Source organism: Rutilus rutilus, assembly GCF_951802725.1.
Source record: "Rutilus rutilus genome assembly, chromosome: 17".
Classification (NCBI taxonomy): Eukaryota; Metazoa; Chordata; class Actinopteri; order Cypriniformes; family Leuciscidae; genus Rutilus; species Rutilus rutilus.
Genome location: NC_140230.1, coordinates 7376717 through 7396692, shown reverse-complemented (window position 1 = coordinate 7396692; position 19976 = coordinate 7376717). Strand labels below are relative to the sequence as shown.

General features: G+C 39.6%; 1 protein-coding gene across 1 annotated transcript in view; it reads left to right on the top strand.

Moving 5' to 3' along the window:
• Nucleotides 1–812: 812 nt before the first annotated feature.
• Nucleotides 813–19976, top strand: part of adamts16 (ADAM metallopeptidase with thrombospondin type 1 motif, 16) — an 87069-nt gene continuing 67905 nt past the window's right edge. The window contains exons 1-6 of the mRNA XM_084384784.1: nt 813–1013; nt 1101–1191; nt 3337–3665; nt 16579–16927; nt 17416–17618; nt 18961–19044. Coding sequence (XP_084240910.1) covers nt 918–1013; nt 1101–1191; nt 3337–3665; nt 16579–16927; nt 17416–17618; nt 18961–19044 — 1152 coding nt within the window. The 5' untranslated portion in view covers nt 813–917. The remainder of the gene's footprint in view (nt 1014–1100; nt 1192–3336; nt 3666–16578; nt 16928–17415; nt 17619–18960; nt 19045–19976) is intronic.

Genomic DNA, 19976 nt, shown 5'->3' with positions numbered 1-19976 from the left:
AATCTTAGAATGATAAATCTATACAAATAATAAACATTGGCGCTATATGTATCATCAGAAAGTGTCATTATGGAAGTTGCAATAGTCTTTTCTTTCCTATTGTGACATATAGCCCTGAAACGGCTTCTGGAACAAGATAAAAAATGTAGGATGAGATTTGATTTTGTCCATGGGGAATTGATTGAATGGTTTTGGTTTGCTATCTGACAGGTTGTCCTGCCCTCTGTCATGCCAGTAAACGGGTATACGGGTCTAGATTGTGTTGCAAATGGGAGGGGGCGATTGGCTACTTTGGTTAAAGATTGTAAAAGAAAAACATTAACTTTTAAATAATAATTATTCTGATAATGTGCACGGATAAATCGAAATATTACATAAAAAAAAAAAAAAAAAAAGAATATCCAATTTTGAATTAGTAGTGACTGCAAGCTTTGCACCACCTTTAATTTGATTAAAAATGTAGGGCATAAATTACTTTTCGTGGGTTTACTTTTTTTACAGTGTAGATGTTTCGACCCTCCTCTCATCAGGGACCAGGGGCTCTTGCGCACAGGTGCGAGCTGCGATTGGCTGTTTGGAAGCGCGTGTGAATCACACCGGCGTTCGAGTCGCTCCAGACATTCACGCAAAGCGCACTGAGCGGAGAACATCTGCATTAAGAATGACACACTTATCCTCAATCACACGCCACTAATGCGCAGGAAGAATATAAACCTCTCCAAAATGCTGTTGGATCTGGAAATACTCTGGCAGGATACTGATCATGGATTCGGGATCGCGTTTGATTCGAAGGAACTTCACTGATGCTGTATAGATTTTAAGTGCACAAGAGCGTGCAGTGTTTCAGCGGAGAGCGCGCATTTGGAGAGGCGCAGAGGCTGTTCGCTGCAGATTTTGGATAAGAGTCTGCAGGAGACATGGCTTGCCTGCGCCCTGTGCCATCATTGAGGAATTATACCGCATCAATCTGTTCTGTGCTCTTCTTTCTGTTTTTCATACTCGGATGCCACCAGGTGAGCAAACACGCGCCTGTTTCTTCAAAGTGATTGCGTTTAATTGCAATGCAAATGATGCATGTTCACTGTTTATCATCCATGTAGAGAACTTCCTGTGCATCTGCAACCCTTCATGCTGGTTCTCGTGTAAAGCATAAACATCTGCTGGAAACACTGCGTTTACCTCACAACACAGGTGAGAGCAAACCTGTCCGATGTGATTGACAGCTGTCAGTCGCATTATTATTATTGTTTCATTTCATGGGGTGTGTGAGCAATTTATTAATATTACATCATTAATTTAGACTTTTATGAGACTTTCGTTTAAAATTAAAAGAAAGAAACATGGTTTTGAAGGAAAATGACTAGATGGGATGTCGTCGCCAGGGGGCGCTAGATATCCTAATTGATCTGAGACAAATGCACTCTATAATAAAAGTAATAAACTGTTGTGTTGAGATGACAAGGCCATATTAAAAATATAACTTAATACAAAAATAATGTACTGTATAGGCGAAGTCAGGTTTGAATGTTCTTGTGGTGACATCTGGCGCTGACAGAACCTGACACACATGCACCTACATTTAATTTGTTTTGTAATTAAGGATATACTAAAAACAATAGCACAATAGCAGTTTTTATATAAATATATATAATAATCCAAGGGTTTGGATACAGACTTCTCCTAAAAGAAAACCTCTTGAATTGAAAATAAAAACATGCTTATTTCATATATAAATACATAAAAATTCCAAACAAGGGTGTCCCCAGATGTCCCCGAAAGTGAGTTTTGTGTGTCGATTCTGTGGACAATTTTGTGCGTGCACACACACAGAGAGAAAGTGGGGGTGTGTGGCATAAAGATTGGCATGCACTGGGACTTAGTGAACAATGAACAAAGACAGACACTTGAAGAAGCTCTCCATCAATCAGCCAAGCTTTACAAACAGTCTCTGTGTGCACTTACTGCCTTTATCCTGTGAAGAGTCTCTGCACTGTTTGGCATGAGCTTAGAGACTGGAGTAGCCAGATATAATAGCGTGTGTGTGTGTGTGTGTGTGTGTGTGTGTGTGAGTGTGCGTGCAAGTTTGTGTGAGAGAAAGAGAATGAGAGACGATGAGTGCGTGTGTCTCCATATCACAGCGGAGCGTTAGGAGTGTGTGTCATCAGTGTGTGTCTCTACGGTCAGAGATCATAAATCTGTCTGCTCATGTCTGTAAAAGCATTTATAACTCGAGCCACCAGACCACCGCGAGGATGAGAGGAGCGTGAGTGTGTGTAGAGGTCAGAATCACACAACATTAAAGCACGACTTCTGACCTTCGCCCCATGAGCAGCATCTTGACGTGTTCTTCCTATAAATCACATTTGCTTGCATTTGTATAGATACAATAATTTCTTTCTTTTTTCCCTGATGTGAATCATTAAATGATAAATGGCTTTTAAATGTTCTTAGTCCTTTCTAAGATCTGTATTTGCACTATAGAAACTGCTGCCAGACATTTATACTTTATCTGGCAAACCAAAATATTAATCTTAAAATTAGACTTAAAAAAGGTGTTTTTTGTTTGTTTTTGTATTTGTATTATTTTTCATTATTAATTAGTTTTGTCCTTCCCAACTTAAGCAGCTTTGACTCATTTGCACAAAGGATTTACAAGAAAATACTTCAGTCTTTGTTCAATTCAATGCGTTACTTGCCGTTTCTTTGGAACAGTTTGTGAAATTTACTAGCAGTTTGTGAACATTGTTTCTACTACACCATTTTTATTTTATTTTTTCAGTGTAATATGCGAATTTGCAGCATTAGTGAAAGTTTAAAAAAAGATGAGACGCTACATGGATGTCATTCTTCTAGTTTACTTTTGTTCAGAAAAGAAAAAGAAAATACCTGAACATCACCCACTTAGCACTTCAAAGTATGTCATTATGCAAAGAAAAAAAAATGGTGTAGAAAAAATGTTCACTCAGAAATAGCTAGTAAATTGTAAAATGAATTTCAAAGAAATGGCAAGTAACACATTGAATTAATCGTACAATGTATAGTGTGGGTTGTACTCTTTCAAAATAAACAATAAAACTAGCAATGCATTATTCTTATTTGCATTTAACATCACATATAAATATGCTTCTATTTTGGAAAATGGTTAGAATAAATGCTCATCAAAACCAAAATTACAACAGAGTGGGACTGTCTGTTTGCTGAACAATGAAAGACAAAAAGTGTTCAGGAAACTAGTGGTGTATAAGTGACACTTTTTCAGATTAATCTTTTTCATGCCTGAACAGAAATAATGCATTGACCTCTAGCATGTAATAACCTAACATCCTTCCTATGTAGAATATGAGATTGTGGCCCCATATGAGGTGGACCATCAAGGACGTTACATTTCCCATGCCGTGGCCCACCAGCACCGAAGGAAACGCTCCACGGATGGTCAAGGTCACGACCCCGCTGTTCACTTTAGGTTCCATGGATTAGGGCAGGACTTCCACCTGGACCTGCAGCCGTCACATGACCTTATGGCACCCAGCTTCACTGTACAAACCCTGGGCAGGAGCGGCACCAAGAGCCTGCAGACGTTTCCACAAGACGACCTCTGCTTCTACCAGGGGGTGCTGAGGTCAAAGGTCAACTCATATGTGGCCCTGTCTACATGCGCGGGGATGGTGAGTGGGTTATCCTGTTTCAGAGCTGATTGATTATATAATGGTGGAAGGAGTCATTTTCAGATAGCAAATCAAGTCTTACGAATTTATCTTTGCATAAAAAACAAAAACTATATTAGGGTTTCTCTATTCTATTCCCTCTGAAATGTGGAAAATGAATACTAACCCCAACTGATTTATGATATGCCGTTCAAATTGATAATGATGGTGATGAAAATAGACCAGAAAGAATTTATTTTCTCCTTGGAGAGAATAAGACCCACAACCTCAGTCATCGCTCTACTGTTCATGCCAAAAATGTTTGTGTCATCATCAATGCATTGAATCATGTTGGCCTTTGAGTGCAAAACTGCTGTATTCATCAGACTAGTCTACCCATCATCCCATCTGCTTGTTTTCTCTGTGGATTAATGTTTGGTGTGCAGAGAAACCTCAAAGTGCTTTTGTTATTTTGGCTCCCAGGCCGCACAAGATTCGGCTCCCAGTGGACGCCGGAAGAGCAAAGCGACTGTGCCGCAGTTCTCATGACTTTATCCTGACTGGACTGACATAGACTGCCCTGTCCCATCAATAGAGCCCGTCTTAAATCACAGTATTCAAATCCCCTAAAACCAGTGACTCAATAACACATAAATTTGGGTCAGGGGAGGTTTTACCAGAGAACAGAGCCTCCTTTTATTAGTCATTTTGAGGATCTATACTCGTCCTCAGTGGAAACAAACACATATTGTCGTCACATAAGCATTAATACATGAAGACGTTTTATTTGTACATAGTTTGTTTTGGCAAGGAGGTCCACAGCAACACTGAAAAATTACAAGGAGCTCTTCAAGATTCCACAAATACTCAGTTTTGCATTGATGTTTTAACAAAACACACAATACTTCCGTATCTGAATGTCGTTAAATTATTGATTTTGAATTAAACTTTTATAAAAACGTTTTTCGGCAACGAGCCACCTCTTGATATTTCAGCCAAACAAATTTTACATATTGCTACTCCTGCATAATATTTGGTCATGGTGAAGTGCATCCACACAGCTGACGTGTTTACCTGTTATCAATGTGTCCATGAAATAGACCCTGAAACAGTCAAAACGCGTCATTGGCGAAGCCCTCGGTCAATGATTTTGGCCCTCCAAAACTATAATGGCCAAAACTGCGTTATAGTACATGAACTCACATTGTTGTGTTCATATTTCAGTCAAACCACACCAGAGTTTGTTTGAAAGCAAACCAAGACCCATCTTTTCAGTGGGTCTCGGTCCGCTTGTTTGGTGTGTGACATGGTTCGAATGGCAGCGTTCACACTTACTCAAATTAACTACACTAACAGAGCAATCGGACCAGGGATCATTTTAATTGAAACAAACATGGCAAGTGTTCGAACACACCATAAATCTATATGCATGCAGTTTACTACAAACCTTGCATCAATCATTTTCATTGATTTTGACTAAGCTCTGGCTGTCTGGATGGGTTAAAGCCCAAGGACGTCTATCAATTTGCAATCTATTTGCCATATTTGCTCACGTTGAAGTCAAAGATAACAAACATATAAGCCTTTTTAGCAACATATAAATTTCGGCAAAGTATGTAAAATAAAATACAGGTGAGAGTGGTAGACAGAAAAATAGAATTGAAGATTATTTATTGAGCATGGTAAATATATGAGTTTTGATTTGAAGATCTGGAGGTTGTCGATGGCACGAAGATTAGGGGGAAGTTTATTCCATAGCTTAGGGCCTACAACACTAAAAGCCCTACCACCCACAGTAGATAGTTTAAACCTGGGGACGACAAGCAAATTTTCGTTGCTAGATCTAAGAGTCCGGGCAGGAAGGTATGGTTGCACTAACTCAGCGAGGTATAGAGGTGCGGGACCGTGACAGGCTTTATAAACTAAGACTAATAGTTTAAACTGGATGCGATTGACCACAGGAAGCCAGTGAAGTTGATGAAGGATAGGGGTAATATGTGCAGATTTTTTATTATATGTAAGTGCTCGAGCAGCAGAGTTTTGTACCATTTGAAGGCGATGTATTGCTTTGGTGGGTAGGCCGCTGTATAAGGAGTTACAGTAGTCCAATCTGGAAGTTATGAAAGCATGAATAACAGTTTCAGCATCTCCAAAGTTAAGAGAGGGGCGTATACGAACAATATTCCACAGGTGAAAGAAGCATGATTTAACAGTCTGACTGATGTGTGAATGAAAGCATAACGTGGGGTCAAACAAAACTCCCAGATTCCGCACAGTTTTTGAAGGCCTAATCTGAACATCATCAATATCAATAAAAATGTCATGTCCGGGTAAACTCTTTGATTTGGGGCCAATTAACAGGATTTCAGTTTTCCCAGCATTAAGCTGTAAGAAGTTATCAGACATCCATGTTTTAAGTTCCTGAAGGCAGGAGATAACAGAAGCGAGAGGACAAGCTGAGTTGGGGTTAATCGTGAAATAAATTTGAATATCATCAGCGTAACTATGAAAGTTGAGACCATGCCGTCTGATGATCTGGCCTAGTGGCAGCAAATAAATGAGAAATAGAAGAGGACCAAGTACAGAACCTTGAGGTACACTATGAGAAATAGTGACAGTACGGGATCGATTCTCACCTATCCTAACAAATTGCTGTCTATCCGATAGATATGAAGTCAACCACCGAAGAGCCGCCCGCACCAGTGATACCTATTGAAGACAGTCGAGAAAGAAGTGTAGAGTGGCACACAGTGTCAAATGCTGCACTGAGGTCAAGAAGAACCAGGATACTATGTGCACCAGAATCAGAAGCCAGAAGGAGATCATTTAGCACTTTTAAAAGAGCTGTTTCTGTGCTGTGATATGGACGGAAACCAGATTGTAGTGGTTCAAATAGATTATGTCTCTCTAAGTGTGACTGCAGTTGTGCCGCAACTACCTTCTCAAGTAGCATAGTATTGGTCTATAGTTGTTCTGAATGGCATTGTCGAGGCCGGACTTCTTGAGAATTGGAGTGATGGCCGCTACTTTCAGATTAAGCGGGACATAGGCAGTGGCAAGAGATCTGTTAATAATGTGAGTAATAGGATGAATAAGTGAAGGCAAAAGAGTTTTTAGAAGATATGTTGGAATAGGATCGAGTGTACAAGAGGTAGAATTAGATTTGATAATCAGTTTTTCAACCACAGATGTATTTGTGAGTAAAAAAGTGTCTAATGGACAACCTTGATCCCATGGTTCGCACTGGCCCAAGTCACAACATTATGTCAAATGGAGATTCATAGCATTAACAGTACTACATCATGACTGGTGTGAATGATTTAAATCTAAGTACAACAATTATTGTGAAAAAAAGTTTTAACAAGCTTTGAATGATGAAACTACTTGCTCAGAGTATGATCTGATTTTTCACTCTAAAATAATCTCTGTTAGTTCATTTCCTTATGACTTTTAACCTCTGTGTGATCGTCAGTCTTTAAATGGAGGCAGATCAAATCTTACTGTCATTGAAAATGTACTTGGTCTACTGTTGAAATATGTTTTGGCAGTGTAATGGTGTAGACTATCACACTGTCCCCAGCTGGATGTGATTAGCGGTGGTGCAGAGTCATTAGTTAACTCTGCCTCTCCTTACTTGTCCTGTAAAGCCCATGTATAAATTCCCTTTGAGTAGCTAAGACCAGGTTGGCAGATCACCACAAGAGGTTGGAAGGGCTTTGATGACAGTCTGAGTTTGTCATAAAATGTCCTAACTGTAAGTTTAAAGGCCCGAGGACTAGGCGAATAGGCCTCAATGATTTCAAGCTGACGGCTTTATACAAAAGGGTACAATAGTTGACTTTAATGGTGGCACATGGGATGCCAATTAGGAGGGTCATTGGAAATGGCAGTCTGGGTTGAGACGAGTGCCGTGCCTTGGAAACTCCACACTGAAAGTCTTTCTGAAGTGTCGCCAGTCTACAATAACAGGCTAATTGTGAGTGATGTCAGCCATAAACTGAAGCCATAAATCTACATTTGGACACCCAACCCCAACGCTGTACTGTGGATAACACAGAATTTAAACTGATTAACATTATTACTTACTTGAGAGAAATAAAATTAAAAAAGCTTAAAGTCTACATCAAAACAAAATTTACTGTACATGTTTCTGGTCTTGTAAAAGGAACCCACACATTATGTCATAATTTACCCATCCTCATGTTGTTCAAAACTCTTTCTGCTTTCTTGTGCAGAACTCAAAACTTTCAAGCACAAAAAAAGACATGAAAGTTGTGTAAAAGTAATCCATACAACTCAATCTGGGTATGCAATTTCCACTTTTCCAGTCAGTTTCTAATGATAAAAATCCCTCCTTACTGTATATTCATTTTATGTTACATTATGTAATTTAAGTCTTCCCCCCGATGGAATTTTCCAACATTTATGAGACTACACTTCCCTGCCATTGATGGGAATTTACGGCTTTCTGTGTTTCCAGTGTTATACGGTAGGGGGCGCTATGACACATCTTGGGAAAGAGTTCTGAATCTCCCGATCAAAAGGCATGTGAAGAAGAAGCAGAAACAAGTGATATAGGTAATATGTATAATAATGTAAAATATGTAAACGTGATCATCAACATTAAATAGCATATAAATCAATCGTCCTGAATCTGATCCAGACGTAGTCTTTGACATAAAAACGTGATTTTCTGAGCTTTTTGCTCAAAATGTTCCTTGTTTTTATTAAACTCACCCATATTCAAATGTTGATTAAAAAAAGAATGCATAAAGCTTGAATAAGAATGCATAAAAGCTCTGTTCTTTCTTTTGATATACTGCATGTTCAGATATTTATACAACAAAATATTCTGCGGCCATGGAACCTTTATGAAAATGATAAAAAATTGCAACCTTTTTTCAAAAATGCTGGTGGGGAAAGAGTTAAATATGTTGTGAATGCAGTTTAATGTTTACTTTAAGGCTTTACAGAGGAAATACTTAAAGATATGAAATCTAAGAGCTGTGTCACAGGCACATTAAAGGTACGTTTACACAACAACGATGTACTAAAAAACGGAAAAGATATTCCTTTGCGCTATTCGCTTACAGACGACAGCGTTTTCAAAACAATACCGGTCCACAGGGATCCGCGAAAACTATTAAAACCGCTGTATTATTCATGCCAGGCCAGTAGTTGGCCACTTCTAGAAATACTACACGCCAATAGACTAAACGCATAATGCGCATGACCTCACAGTTTTTACAAATTCGCATTTTTGTAGTTTACACGTTTTTGTAGTTTGTGCTTTCAGGCCCCCAAAACGCATACAAAGTTTGCCATTTTAAGTTGAAAGCGGTATCGTGTAAACAGCCCATAAGACACTGACAGTCCGACACTGGTCTAAACTGAGAGTTTGTAGCATGTCACAGCTGCTTTTGTTGGTATGGGTCCTTTTATATTGAACTGATTTTGTTCACTCTTAATTAAAACCAAGAACAAACATTCAATCCCAAAGAAATTGTTTGATTTCTGATCCCAAGCTGTTTCGAAGCAGGACCTGGTGCATAGGTTCTTTCTCTTTCACCTAATTTCCCACAATGCTTATGATTTAGCATTCATCATTTGGCTAAACCAAACCATGCAACCCCCAGCAACTCTTCAGATCTCTTGTCCAAAATATATACATTTTTATCCCTCATAAAACAATCCTAAGTTTCACTCTCCAGGCTTTCAATGTAGCTTTGATGGACTGATCGAATTAAAGACTAACATATTTATTTATAATGAACAGAAATGGAGCGTAGCATAATTTGCCCTGTACAGAGCAGAAAGAGGCGCCATGGATGACTAATTGTTGGCGGGAGGTTGTTGGCAATGTGCAAGGATACATGCGATCCTGCTGGATATGGTGTTTCTGAGGAGCTCAAGTTGATTTAGTCTAGATATATATAGTCAGCATTCATGCAATGAAATGTCAAGGAAGGGGTTAAGACTCTGAATCTGCCTCTTCACAACAAGAACAGCAACAGTTAGTCACTTAGATGATGTAAGAGAATTTAAAAAACGAATCATCGACACCCTTCCCAAATAGTTTCAGCTGGCATATAAACTCTTATAGCAGCTCTGAAGAGGTCCGGTTTCAGCTTCTAAAATCAGCAAGGCAAGTACAAGCCTCTCTCTCATGGAAATAGGAACAGCGTCAGGTGCATCGCTCATATCCGCTCAGCTCCTTTGATTAGAGTTCCTGTAGGGTCGTGCCTGGATCTGCCCATTTCCCTGAGTGCGGGAGTGCAGCTGTTATTTTTCTCCCAGGTAGCGTCTCAGCCCGTCTTCTGGAGCTTTATGACTGCTATTTGCACCTTGTAGCTCTCAGTGTGTAATTTCATGAGAGGTATTTAAGGAGGCAGCGCAGACATTTGTTTTTAGTTAAGCTTGTCTTGGACCAGGGAGACTGAGGCTCAGATTTGTGGCAGATGATTCTTACGTGTTACTTATGCAGGAATGTCAGCAGCACCACTCCCGATTGACAGCATGGATTTCCACTGTTTACTTATGCTAAACTGTGTGCTTGAGCGTAGAAATGGAAAGGTACAGATTTCCCTGGATAGATCAACAAATTTATGGTTTCCTTCATGACTCCCCTATTTCCTCTTTGGCAGTTGCTATAGACCAAATTTGATATAAATTTAACTGAAATTTGATTTGTTTATCCATTACATCACCCAGCATTTCTTGAACAACATCATTCAAGCTCTTACGACAACAGCGATTTTCATTTTTGCAGTGCAAATCTTTGTTGACACATCTTCCAGCTTTCAGAATGGCAGAATTTATTTATTCTCCCAGCAGAGAATGGCAAAAAGAACAGCACCAAAGGGAATTGTATTGCTTATGAGTTGCTCATTTATAGATGTTTCTCTTCAAATTCCTTAAAAAATTAAACTAGAAAGGAATATATCTCATTTGCAATTTTAAAACTCTGAATTCAGGTTAGCAGTTTCTCAGGTTAGCAGTGGCTCTGGAAACAATTTCCAGTGAGTCTTTAAAGCAAAGGTCATCAGCAAATTAAAGTTCTGAGATAGTCTGAGGTAAATAGGGCTCAGTAACTGGAAGTGATGTCACAGAGGATGAACACTAAGTGTAGTGCATAATATTAGAAAGATACCATGTGCATTTAATCACATGAAAAACACGACACAGGTCACTGCAAGGTCGCTCTCTGTCTGTCTGAATTATGTCAATGAGATCCCGAACTGTCTTCCTCAACTAACCAGAAGCCATAATTGCAATCCTGCGGGATTCTATTGCCTAAACTTTGGATGAATAGGAATGACCGACTGGAAGACATGCAGTAAGCGTGTAGACAGCATGAAAGCGCAATCGCCATAAATTGAGTCGACTTTGGGAATTAGTCTTGACAACTGCAAAACTCCCAACATGAGAACAGCAGGCCGGAGTCATGCGGAGTGACCAGTCATGCCTGAACTTCATCCTACATCTAGCCTGAAAGCTTTGGCACTGGCAGAGGTCGCTTCTGTTGACTAAACCCTGTGATCTGGTGACAGAAGACGAGCGTATCTCATGAGGATTGCTGCCTTGACACCAAAACAACTGGGTAATTTTGCTCTTTGAAGTCCTCAGCGTCCAATAAAGGATCAAATGCTTGACTGTAGGACCTTTGGTCTTGGGGTGAGATTAAGTCCCAGGTGTTGTTCTCCTGATGGAGTCCTGAATCACTGCTCTGGAAGCGCCTGGATTAATCTGTTTACAGCTGCTAATGATATCAACTATCCTAACGAACTAAAATCTGATCCACAGCCAGTGGTTATTGACATGTGACTTTCTTCCCACGCTGAAATCTAGCTGCGTTTCTTCTGATTGGTTATTTTTAGGCATCAACATTAATTTTATTGCTGTACTATAAAATATGGAGTGACATCAATTCTCATTCATGGTCATAAATTATCGGATATTTGGTTTCACTTTATTTTGATGGTCCCTTTAACACATTCTGTTGACTATAAGTAACGTTGCACCTACATGTCTACTAACTCTCATTAGAGTGTTAGTAGAGTATTAGTAAACTAGTAGAGTATTAGTAAACTGGTAGGGTTAGGGTTAGAATAAGTTGACATGTAGTTGCAAAGTTACTTATAGTCAACAGAGTGGTCAAAAGGGACCATCAAAATAAAGTGTTACATGATATTTTTTTACAATCATCCACACTGTAAAAAGTTTTAACCTGTGTCGTAGATTTTTCCCTAAACCTAACTAAATCCTATCTCATCTGGCCTAAGTCTACCTGGGCCTATAATATTTATACTCTAGCGCGTCTACACATCGATGTCGGCTGAGTATAACCCTATACCCTAGCGCGTCTACACATTGACGTCGGCTGAGTATAACCCTATACCCTAGCCTAGCGCGTCTACACATCGACGTCGGCTGGGTGCTAATCCTATACTCTAGCACGTCTACACATCGACGTCGGCTGAGTCTAATCCTATACTATAGCGCGTCTACACATCGATGTCGGCTGAGTATAACCCTATACCCTAGCGCGTCTACACATTGACGTCGGCTGAGTATAACCCTATACCCTAGCCTAGCGCGTCTACACATCGACGTCGGCTGGGTGCTAATCCTATACTCTAGCACGTCTACACATCGACGTCGGCTGAGTCTTATCCTATACTATAGCGCGTCTACACATCGATGTCGGCTGAGTCTAATCCTATACCCTAGCTCGTCTACACATCGACGTCGGCTGGGTGCTAATACCTGTTCCCCTTAACTAGCTTACTTCCTGCGCAGGAATAATCGACAAACAGACTTCAGCAAATGTCCTCTAAATGCTTTAATCACGGCCAGAGGATCTCTCGAGCAGTTCTCAGAGAATCTCCCCCAAGAAGAAGCAAGGCCGGAGGATCTCAGACAAATTCCATTGAGAATCCCGCCAGCTAGCACAAATACAACAGTTTTTATAGAATAGGGAGGTATGGCAAAATGATATGAATTTGATTGGTTCTTCATATGCAAACCCTTCTGTTACTAGGTAAAGCAAACTTTTTTTAATGATTACTTCATTGTTAATCACAAGGTTCAAATTTAGTCATCTGTCTAGTTTCATTTTCCATATTTGTTATTTATACACTCACACAACCAAAGTAAAAGGGATATGGCAACACAACATACATCATTCAAAAACACAGGACAGAACGTTTTAGTACATTGTGTTTCAAAGTGTTAGTTTTGTTAGGCCTAAAAAGGGAAGTAAGGTTAGATGTTAGAGGCATGGTTAGTTTAATATACAGTTTACTGTTTTATCTAATAAAAATCCACCACACCTGCAACTGTTCTCTTAAAGAGCCAGTTGTGTCTTTCATTTTAATAGTTCATTGTAAATACACAGTATGTGTGATGTGGTAATTAAAATGTCTAATTATCATTGCACGTCATGGCCAGTTCCAGAATCACTCAAGTGTTGTTTGAAAAGGCGCGTGTTGAAATCTATCAGCAGTTACCTCCCATACAGGCGTTAATTACGTGATGAGATGTGTATCCTCTACACACACTGTGATCTTGGATCGGGGTTGTTTAGTCTGGCGAGACCTGTATGGCTTTGCTCGTTGATTACTTAAGCGTGGAGTGAGGCAGCGTTCCTTGAGCCAGCGAGACCAGATCTCTGCTCAACTGTGTAGGCTAACAAAAGTGGGGGGAAAATAGCATCAAAACAGCGGTTACCAGCATAAACCAGTCTTTATTGGGTAGAGCAATTTGAACCTTTGTAAACAGGACATGCACTCTTCAAAGTTACATTCCCACATTGATGACGATTGTGATCCATGTTTCAAGATCGATACATATGCAGGATTTCTTATCAGTGCATCGAGAAAACGATTGAATTTTTACACCCCTAATTCTGCTCAATTCACATAAATGGTTCTCTCAGTTATGGGCCATCATATTTTACCTCACAAACCCATTAGAAACCTCAGTCCTTTAATGTGCTTGTGTCCTCCAGACAGTTTCTCTTATGTGCCTTCATGCACAAATCCTGAACTTAAATGCAACCCGCTTTGTCTTCTCTTTCCAGAGTTCAACATGTTTTACAGCCTATTGTCTGTACGATTGCCTTGCAATGAGCTTAAGTGTTTTTGGCAATGACGAATGATAATCAGATGCACATTGGGTTCAAACAGGTTCTCAGAAGGGCTTTTCTGTTTGTTTGGAGAGGAGCTTATCCTCTGAGCCCAATTGAAGGTAATTATCAGACCGCGCTGAAGCGCCTGCACAAATGAGTTCTCGCTCTGACCTGACGTGACATTTGGATGAGGGTTTGAAGAGTCCTTGGGATCTCCAGATTGCGAGGGACGTGAAGCTTGTTAGTGTTAATGACAGCACAGCTTTCCAAAGAAGTGTAATTTGGGCGTTTGTGTCATAAACGAGTCGGCTTGACATGCACGTTCTGCACCTCATATGTGATCGGTACTGATTCTTGAACAGTTTGGAAAGCAGACACAAAATAATTCTTCAATACAGATGGTTTTTGCTTTTGAGAACATTAGCAAAGGGTCTGTTTTATGTTCCGAAGCACATTAACACATTAACATTATGACAGTGCTTGCAAAACACTGTACTGGTCTTCCTCATTCATTTTATTCATGGTTAATTCATCCTTAATGTATAAACTGCATTCAGACTTTGTAGATCATTTATTATAAATATATATATATTTCAAATAGTATTTAATAAAAAATATTTTATTTTATAGTGCAGTGGTAAAATTACAATACAAATATTTACATATTAATGTCTACATTTTCAAATGTTAAACCATCAAGCTTTTATTTTGGCGGTTTTAGAGTGAAGATTACTGTGTTTGTTTTACACATGTGCAACTCATGATATAATGTTTCAGAGTCTCAGCTGCTCGTTTCACTGTAAATGAACCAAGATGCTGAAACACTGTATCTCTGAAACCTGCAGTGCACATATATGTATTCGATTAAATTGCAGCCTTCGTGATTTGACATTAAGCCATATAACAATATTGACTTAATTTGGATAGCCTATATTGTGCCGCTCTAGATGTAATTTCTCTGGATTAGCTGGCATTCCTGACTTCCTTTTGCTGCCTTGCAAGCACTGTTGTTTCCTTCAGTAAATGGACATCTAGTGTTAAGCACCTATTGAGCTTTTTTACATTTTCAACTTTCTATAGTGTGTAATGTTGCTGTTTGAGCATGAAACTACTCTGCAAAGTTAAAAAGCACAAAGTCACTCCAAAGGGAGTTATTCTCTATATCAGTGTCATTGTTTCTGAACTCCCTGAAACGCCTCCATTGTAGTCTTGAGTTTTCTTTCCAGAACGTACAAGTGAAGTCACAATATTCCTGTAATGCGGAGTCAACAGAATTGGGATCCATGTGCAGCAAAAAAACAAAACAAAATGGTGAGGTCTGGTTGAGTTGCGTAAGTAATGTGTTGTTGCGATGATCAAGAGACGCTGTTTTTTTCCACTTCTGCATAAGTCGTGCTTGCAAAGGTGGTACGGGTTGATTAGCTTGTTCTTCTTGACTGAACCAATATGGCAAAACTGACTCCATAGTTAGCGTAGTTAGAGTAGTGTTTACAGCTCTGGCGGGCCAAAACATAGTCAAAGGATAATTTCAGAAATTAATTGATGAAAAATGCAACTAGAATTGCCTGTGACAGACTGTTACAGTGTCTTTTGTAACTGGTAGTGAGCTGTTACTCTGTGTTAAATCCTGTAGTAGGAGAGTCATGAACAAAAAGCCACATTTGTGTGGCTTTGTCCGGGTTTTACACTGGATAAATTAATAAAGCAGTAGTGACACGTAACCTGGCAAGTATCTTCATTTACCAACTTGCAACACAGACCGCCTTTCGAAAACACACATACGTGGGAGATGCTGAACTCAAAAAATAAAAGAGGACTTGAATAAGCGCATTAATAGCTTTCTTGAGTCATCCTCTTGAACTATGTTTTATTTCCTCTTTCCATATTGTGAATAATAAATGTGTATCATTTTAATTTGCTTGTTACATAATGGAGCCTAACTTATTGTAATAATTATTTGACATAGCCTACTTTTACTCTCAGAATTATTCCTTGGCATCCTCACGTACTAAACTGCTTTTTTTTTTTATTGTTTGCGTGCTGGAGGTACGCTATTACGTCGTGTGCAGAGTGATGTTAACATTTAAGCTAGCTGGTGAGAGAAAATGGCACTATCAAAGAGCCTAAAGAGGAAAGTTGACAGTGAAAATAGGGCATAGCCTACAAAGAAGGATGGAAAGACAACTGTGTGTTCATCCTACCTAGTTTTGTGAATGCAAAGCTGGTGTGTCTTATCTGCAACGAAGCGATCCACAGACTCTTTTGAATGTCTTTCAGAACTTTTCAAATTAAAAGCTCTCAATTCATCTCAAAATAAAACATTGCTGCAAAAACGTTAACGTACTTTTATTTTGAAGGCAAAATGTGAGTATGACGGCATAATGTTTTGAAGACAAAGTGATTGTGTTGCTGTCATGACAGATCTATTTCAGAACCAGCCGCTATCAAAATAATCTGGCTGTGGGCATGGGCCAGGCATTACCGCCTGTTGCCGACCCCTGCTCTAAGCGGTACAGCAATCGCAACAGAGTGGGGCCAGCTGACCAATCAGAGCAGACTTCTCTTTTTATAAGGCAGGGTTTAAACTAAACCAGTGTTCAGATAGAGGTTGAAAACAGGTGCTGCAACAAATAAATTATAAAAAATAAAAGAATAATGAGTTGTTTTTTTATTACATGATGTAAACGTATTCTAGTGGACCCTAAACAAAATTATGAACTTGTAAATTAGAATACAGTAATAGAACCCCTTTAATGTTGTGGATATGAAGACTGCGAGGCATTGACCAGTGTGTTTTCCCTCTAGTCAGGTTTGATTAGAACTCAGGATATGGATTACTTCCTGAAGCCACTGCATCCACATCAGGCACTTCTGGAGAACTTCTCAGCACCATCTGACCACCATCCCCACATCCTCTACAAGAGATTCATGCCAACAGAGACAAGCAAAGGCAGAACCAGGAGGTCTTCTGAGCTAAAGACGGTCAGCAGAAAAGATTCAGCAGTCCCATATCTGTGGGGAACCAGCAGACAAGATGAGAGAACCACACACACACAGACGGATCTAGAGGAGACCCAGCGTACCCCACACAGTCATGACAACTTCAACTACACTACACGGGAGAGACAGCACTTCTGTGGACGACGGAAGAAATGTATGTAAGGACATTCTCTCTCCAACCGCACCTTCAAACAGAGTTGCTTTCCATTGCATGGTTCAGGTCTAGTAGCTGGACTGTCAAAGACGATCATTAGGAGAGGAGGAGGTGTATTTTAGATAACAGTCGTATGTAAAAAGGTCACAGCTGTTCAAGGGTCAGCTTGAACATGTTTTCATGACATCATCTTGTATTGTGTTTGGTCTGGGATGAATTATCTTCACCTACTCTAAACAAACACCACATCCTCACACCGCATTTGAACCCTGAGTAATATTTTACAAACCGAGTAACCAAATCTTATGTGGGATGTGAGGTAACAGCTAATACATTTTGACACACATGGCGTGCATTAATGTCTCGTATGGGCCTGAGCTTTCCAGACACAGATTCAGCTTTTTTCTGAACTAGTAATGCATTTTCTTTGGGGAACCAGCATTGACTCTGTGACCTAGTGTTGATATTGTCTTGGTCCTGTGTTTCAGATATGCCTAAACCTCCTGAGGAAGATATCTATATTTTCCCGGATGAATATAAGTTAATGCCCAGAGGGAAGCGAGCCATTACGTTTAAACCTCATCCACGCCAGAGGCTGAATGTGGAGACGCTGGTGGTGGTCGACCGCAACATGATGGACAATCATGGCCATGAGAATATAACAACATATGTCCTTACTGTTCTTAACATGGTAAGATGCATGTAATGAATCCGGGCATATATTTGTCCATCCGTCCATTTATCCATCCATGCATGCATCCATCTATCCATCTGTCCATCCATCCATGCATCCATCCATTTATTGCACACATGCAGGCATCCATCCATCATCCATGTATCCATCAATCCGTCCATCCATTCATCCATCCCTCCATGCATCCATCCCTCCATGCATCAGTCCCTCCATGCATCCATCCCATGCATACATCCATCCCTCCTTCTATGCATCCATTTACTCATACATGTATCCACCCACTCACCCATCCATCCATACATCCATCTATCCATTACATTGATCCATGCATCCATCCATTCAGTTCCCAGTTTTCTGTGTTCATGTATGTTTTGCTTGCATGGAAAATTATGTCTAGTTGAGGTCAAAGCATCTGGTTGACCAAACGGACTAGTTAATGATTGCTAAAAGTCAAAGTGAGTCTCTTTGGGGTGAGCACACTGAAAAAAACTTGAGCACACATGAAAACATTATTGTTGAGTAATCAAAATAGGATCATGTTACATGCTGTGAACATAACCATCAAACCCAGGCTTTTTGAAGGTGTGTTAAAAGTGTTTTACAAAGGATCAGTGAAATACTGACACATGAAACCAAACTAGAAGCCTCTTGTGTTGGTGTCAACGAAAAGAAAGACAAAATAGCAGAACTAAAAGGCCTTGTATTGGGAACTAAGTGCTTGTATTTATGTTCCCTGAGCACTTTAAACCATCTCAGGGACTTTGTCTTCAGTTCTGTTTCAAAGGCCAGTGAAATGTGGGATTAGGGATTCCCTTAAAGGAGAAGTTCACTTTTAAAATGAAAATTCTGTCATCATATACTCACCCTCATGTTGTTTCAAACCTGTATGAATTTCTTTCTTATGCTGAACAGAAAGGAAGATATTTAGAAGAATATCAGTAACCAGACAGTTTTTGGGTCCCAATGACTTCCATAGTAGGAAAAAAAATACTATGGAAGTCATTGGGACCCAAAAACTGTCTGGTTACTGATATTCTTCTAAATATCTTCCTTTCTGTTCAGCAGAAGAAATAAATTCATACAGGTTTGAAACAACATGAGGGTGAGTATATGATGACAGAATTTTCATTTTAAAGGTGAACTTCTCCTTTAAGTACATGTGGTATGCCTCCAGAGACATGACACTTTGAAGAACAGCCACACGCTTCTCATTTTTCCAAACAGAAGCTTCTTATTGCTCTATTCAAGAAAGTCAAAATGAGTTTAGATGCCTCCACGTTTATGCACAATCCTGTAGCCTAATGCTGATTTTTCTGCATTGTTTCTCATCTCCAAAAAGGTCTCAACGCTTTTCAAAGATGGCACGATTGGAGGTGACATCAATGTTGTAATTGTTGGACTAATACTGCTGGATGAGGACCAGGTGAGTTTAAGGTGCTATGAATTTTATTGCAGTGGAGATTTTTGAAAACAGAGTAAAAGATCTTGGCTCTATGGCAGTGTGTGTTCAAATGAATATCTTACACCAACACCAAGTGCATATTTGTAAAATGAATGAGAGTTAAAGCCCTCTGGAGGCGATTGACGTCATGGACCATAAGAGGTTTAGATAACACAGAGCTTTGAAGCCGAATGAAACATTGCTTCAAAAGGTGGATTTTATTGTCCTTGAGAGGCTTGTCTCTTTCACTCTTTTTGAGACGCTCCATCTGAACAGGTCTCGTTTTTATGATGACAGTTTAATTGGATACACAGCATTCCGTTGGATTCCAGCCAGACGAGGGACATGTCTGTGGGAAAGCGGGCCAGCATACGGCTGAAGGGCTCTGTTACTGATACACCTGTGCTAATGTTAATGAAGTTCACGTTAGCCACTAGTCGAGGAATGCAGAAAATAACCCTCATCCCCCTTTTGATTGGAGTAATTAGCAACAGTCACTCAGGATCAGTGATGAGGGGCTAATTACCTACAGTATAGACTCATTTACTGAGGTGGGGTCAGCAGAGGCAGCCGGTAATTGTTCTGCCCAGAGCTTGATAAGCAGTTTGAGTTGGGCTACACATACACTAATCTGGGTACATTTGAAAACACATATTTTTCTCTTTATTTTGGCCTTCTGTCCACATTGAGACATTGTTTTTGTCCTTTGAAAACATAATTTTTTTGAAGATGTTTCCCAAGTGGCTAAATTTGAAAATGCTGTTTTCGCGTTGTATAGTAGACTGTTTTTTGTTTTGTTTTTGTTTTTGGGTCACTTTTAGTCAGAAAATTTACAGAAAATGACACATTCATACAGCAAGACTTTGAATATAAGAATATATATGTATAAGAATATTAAATATAAGAATATAAAT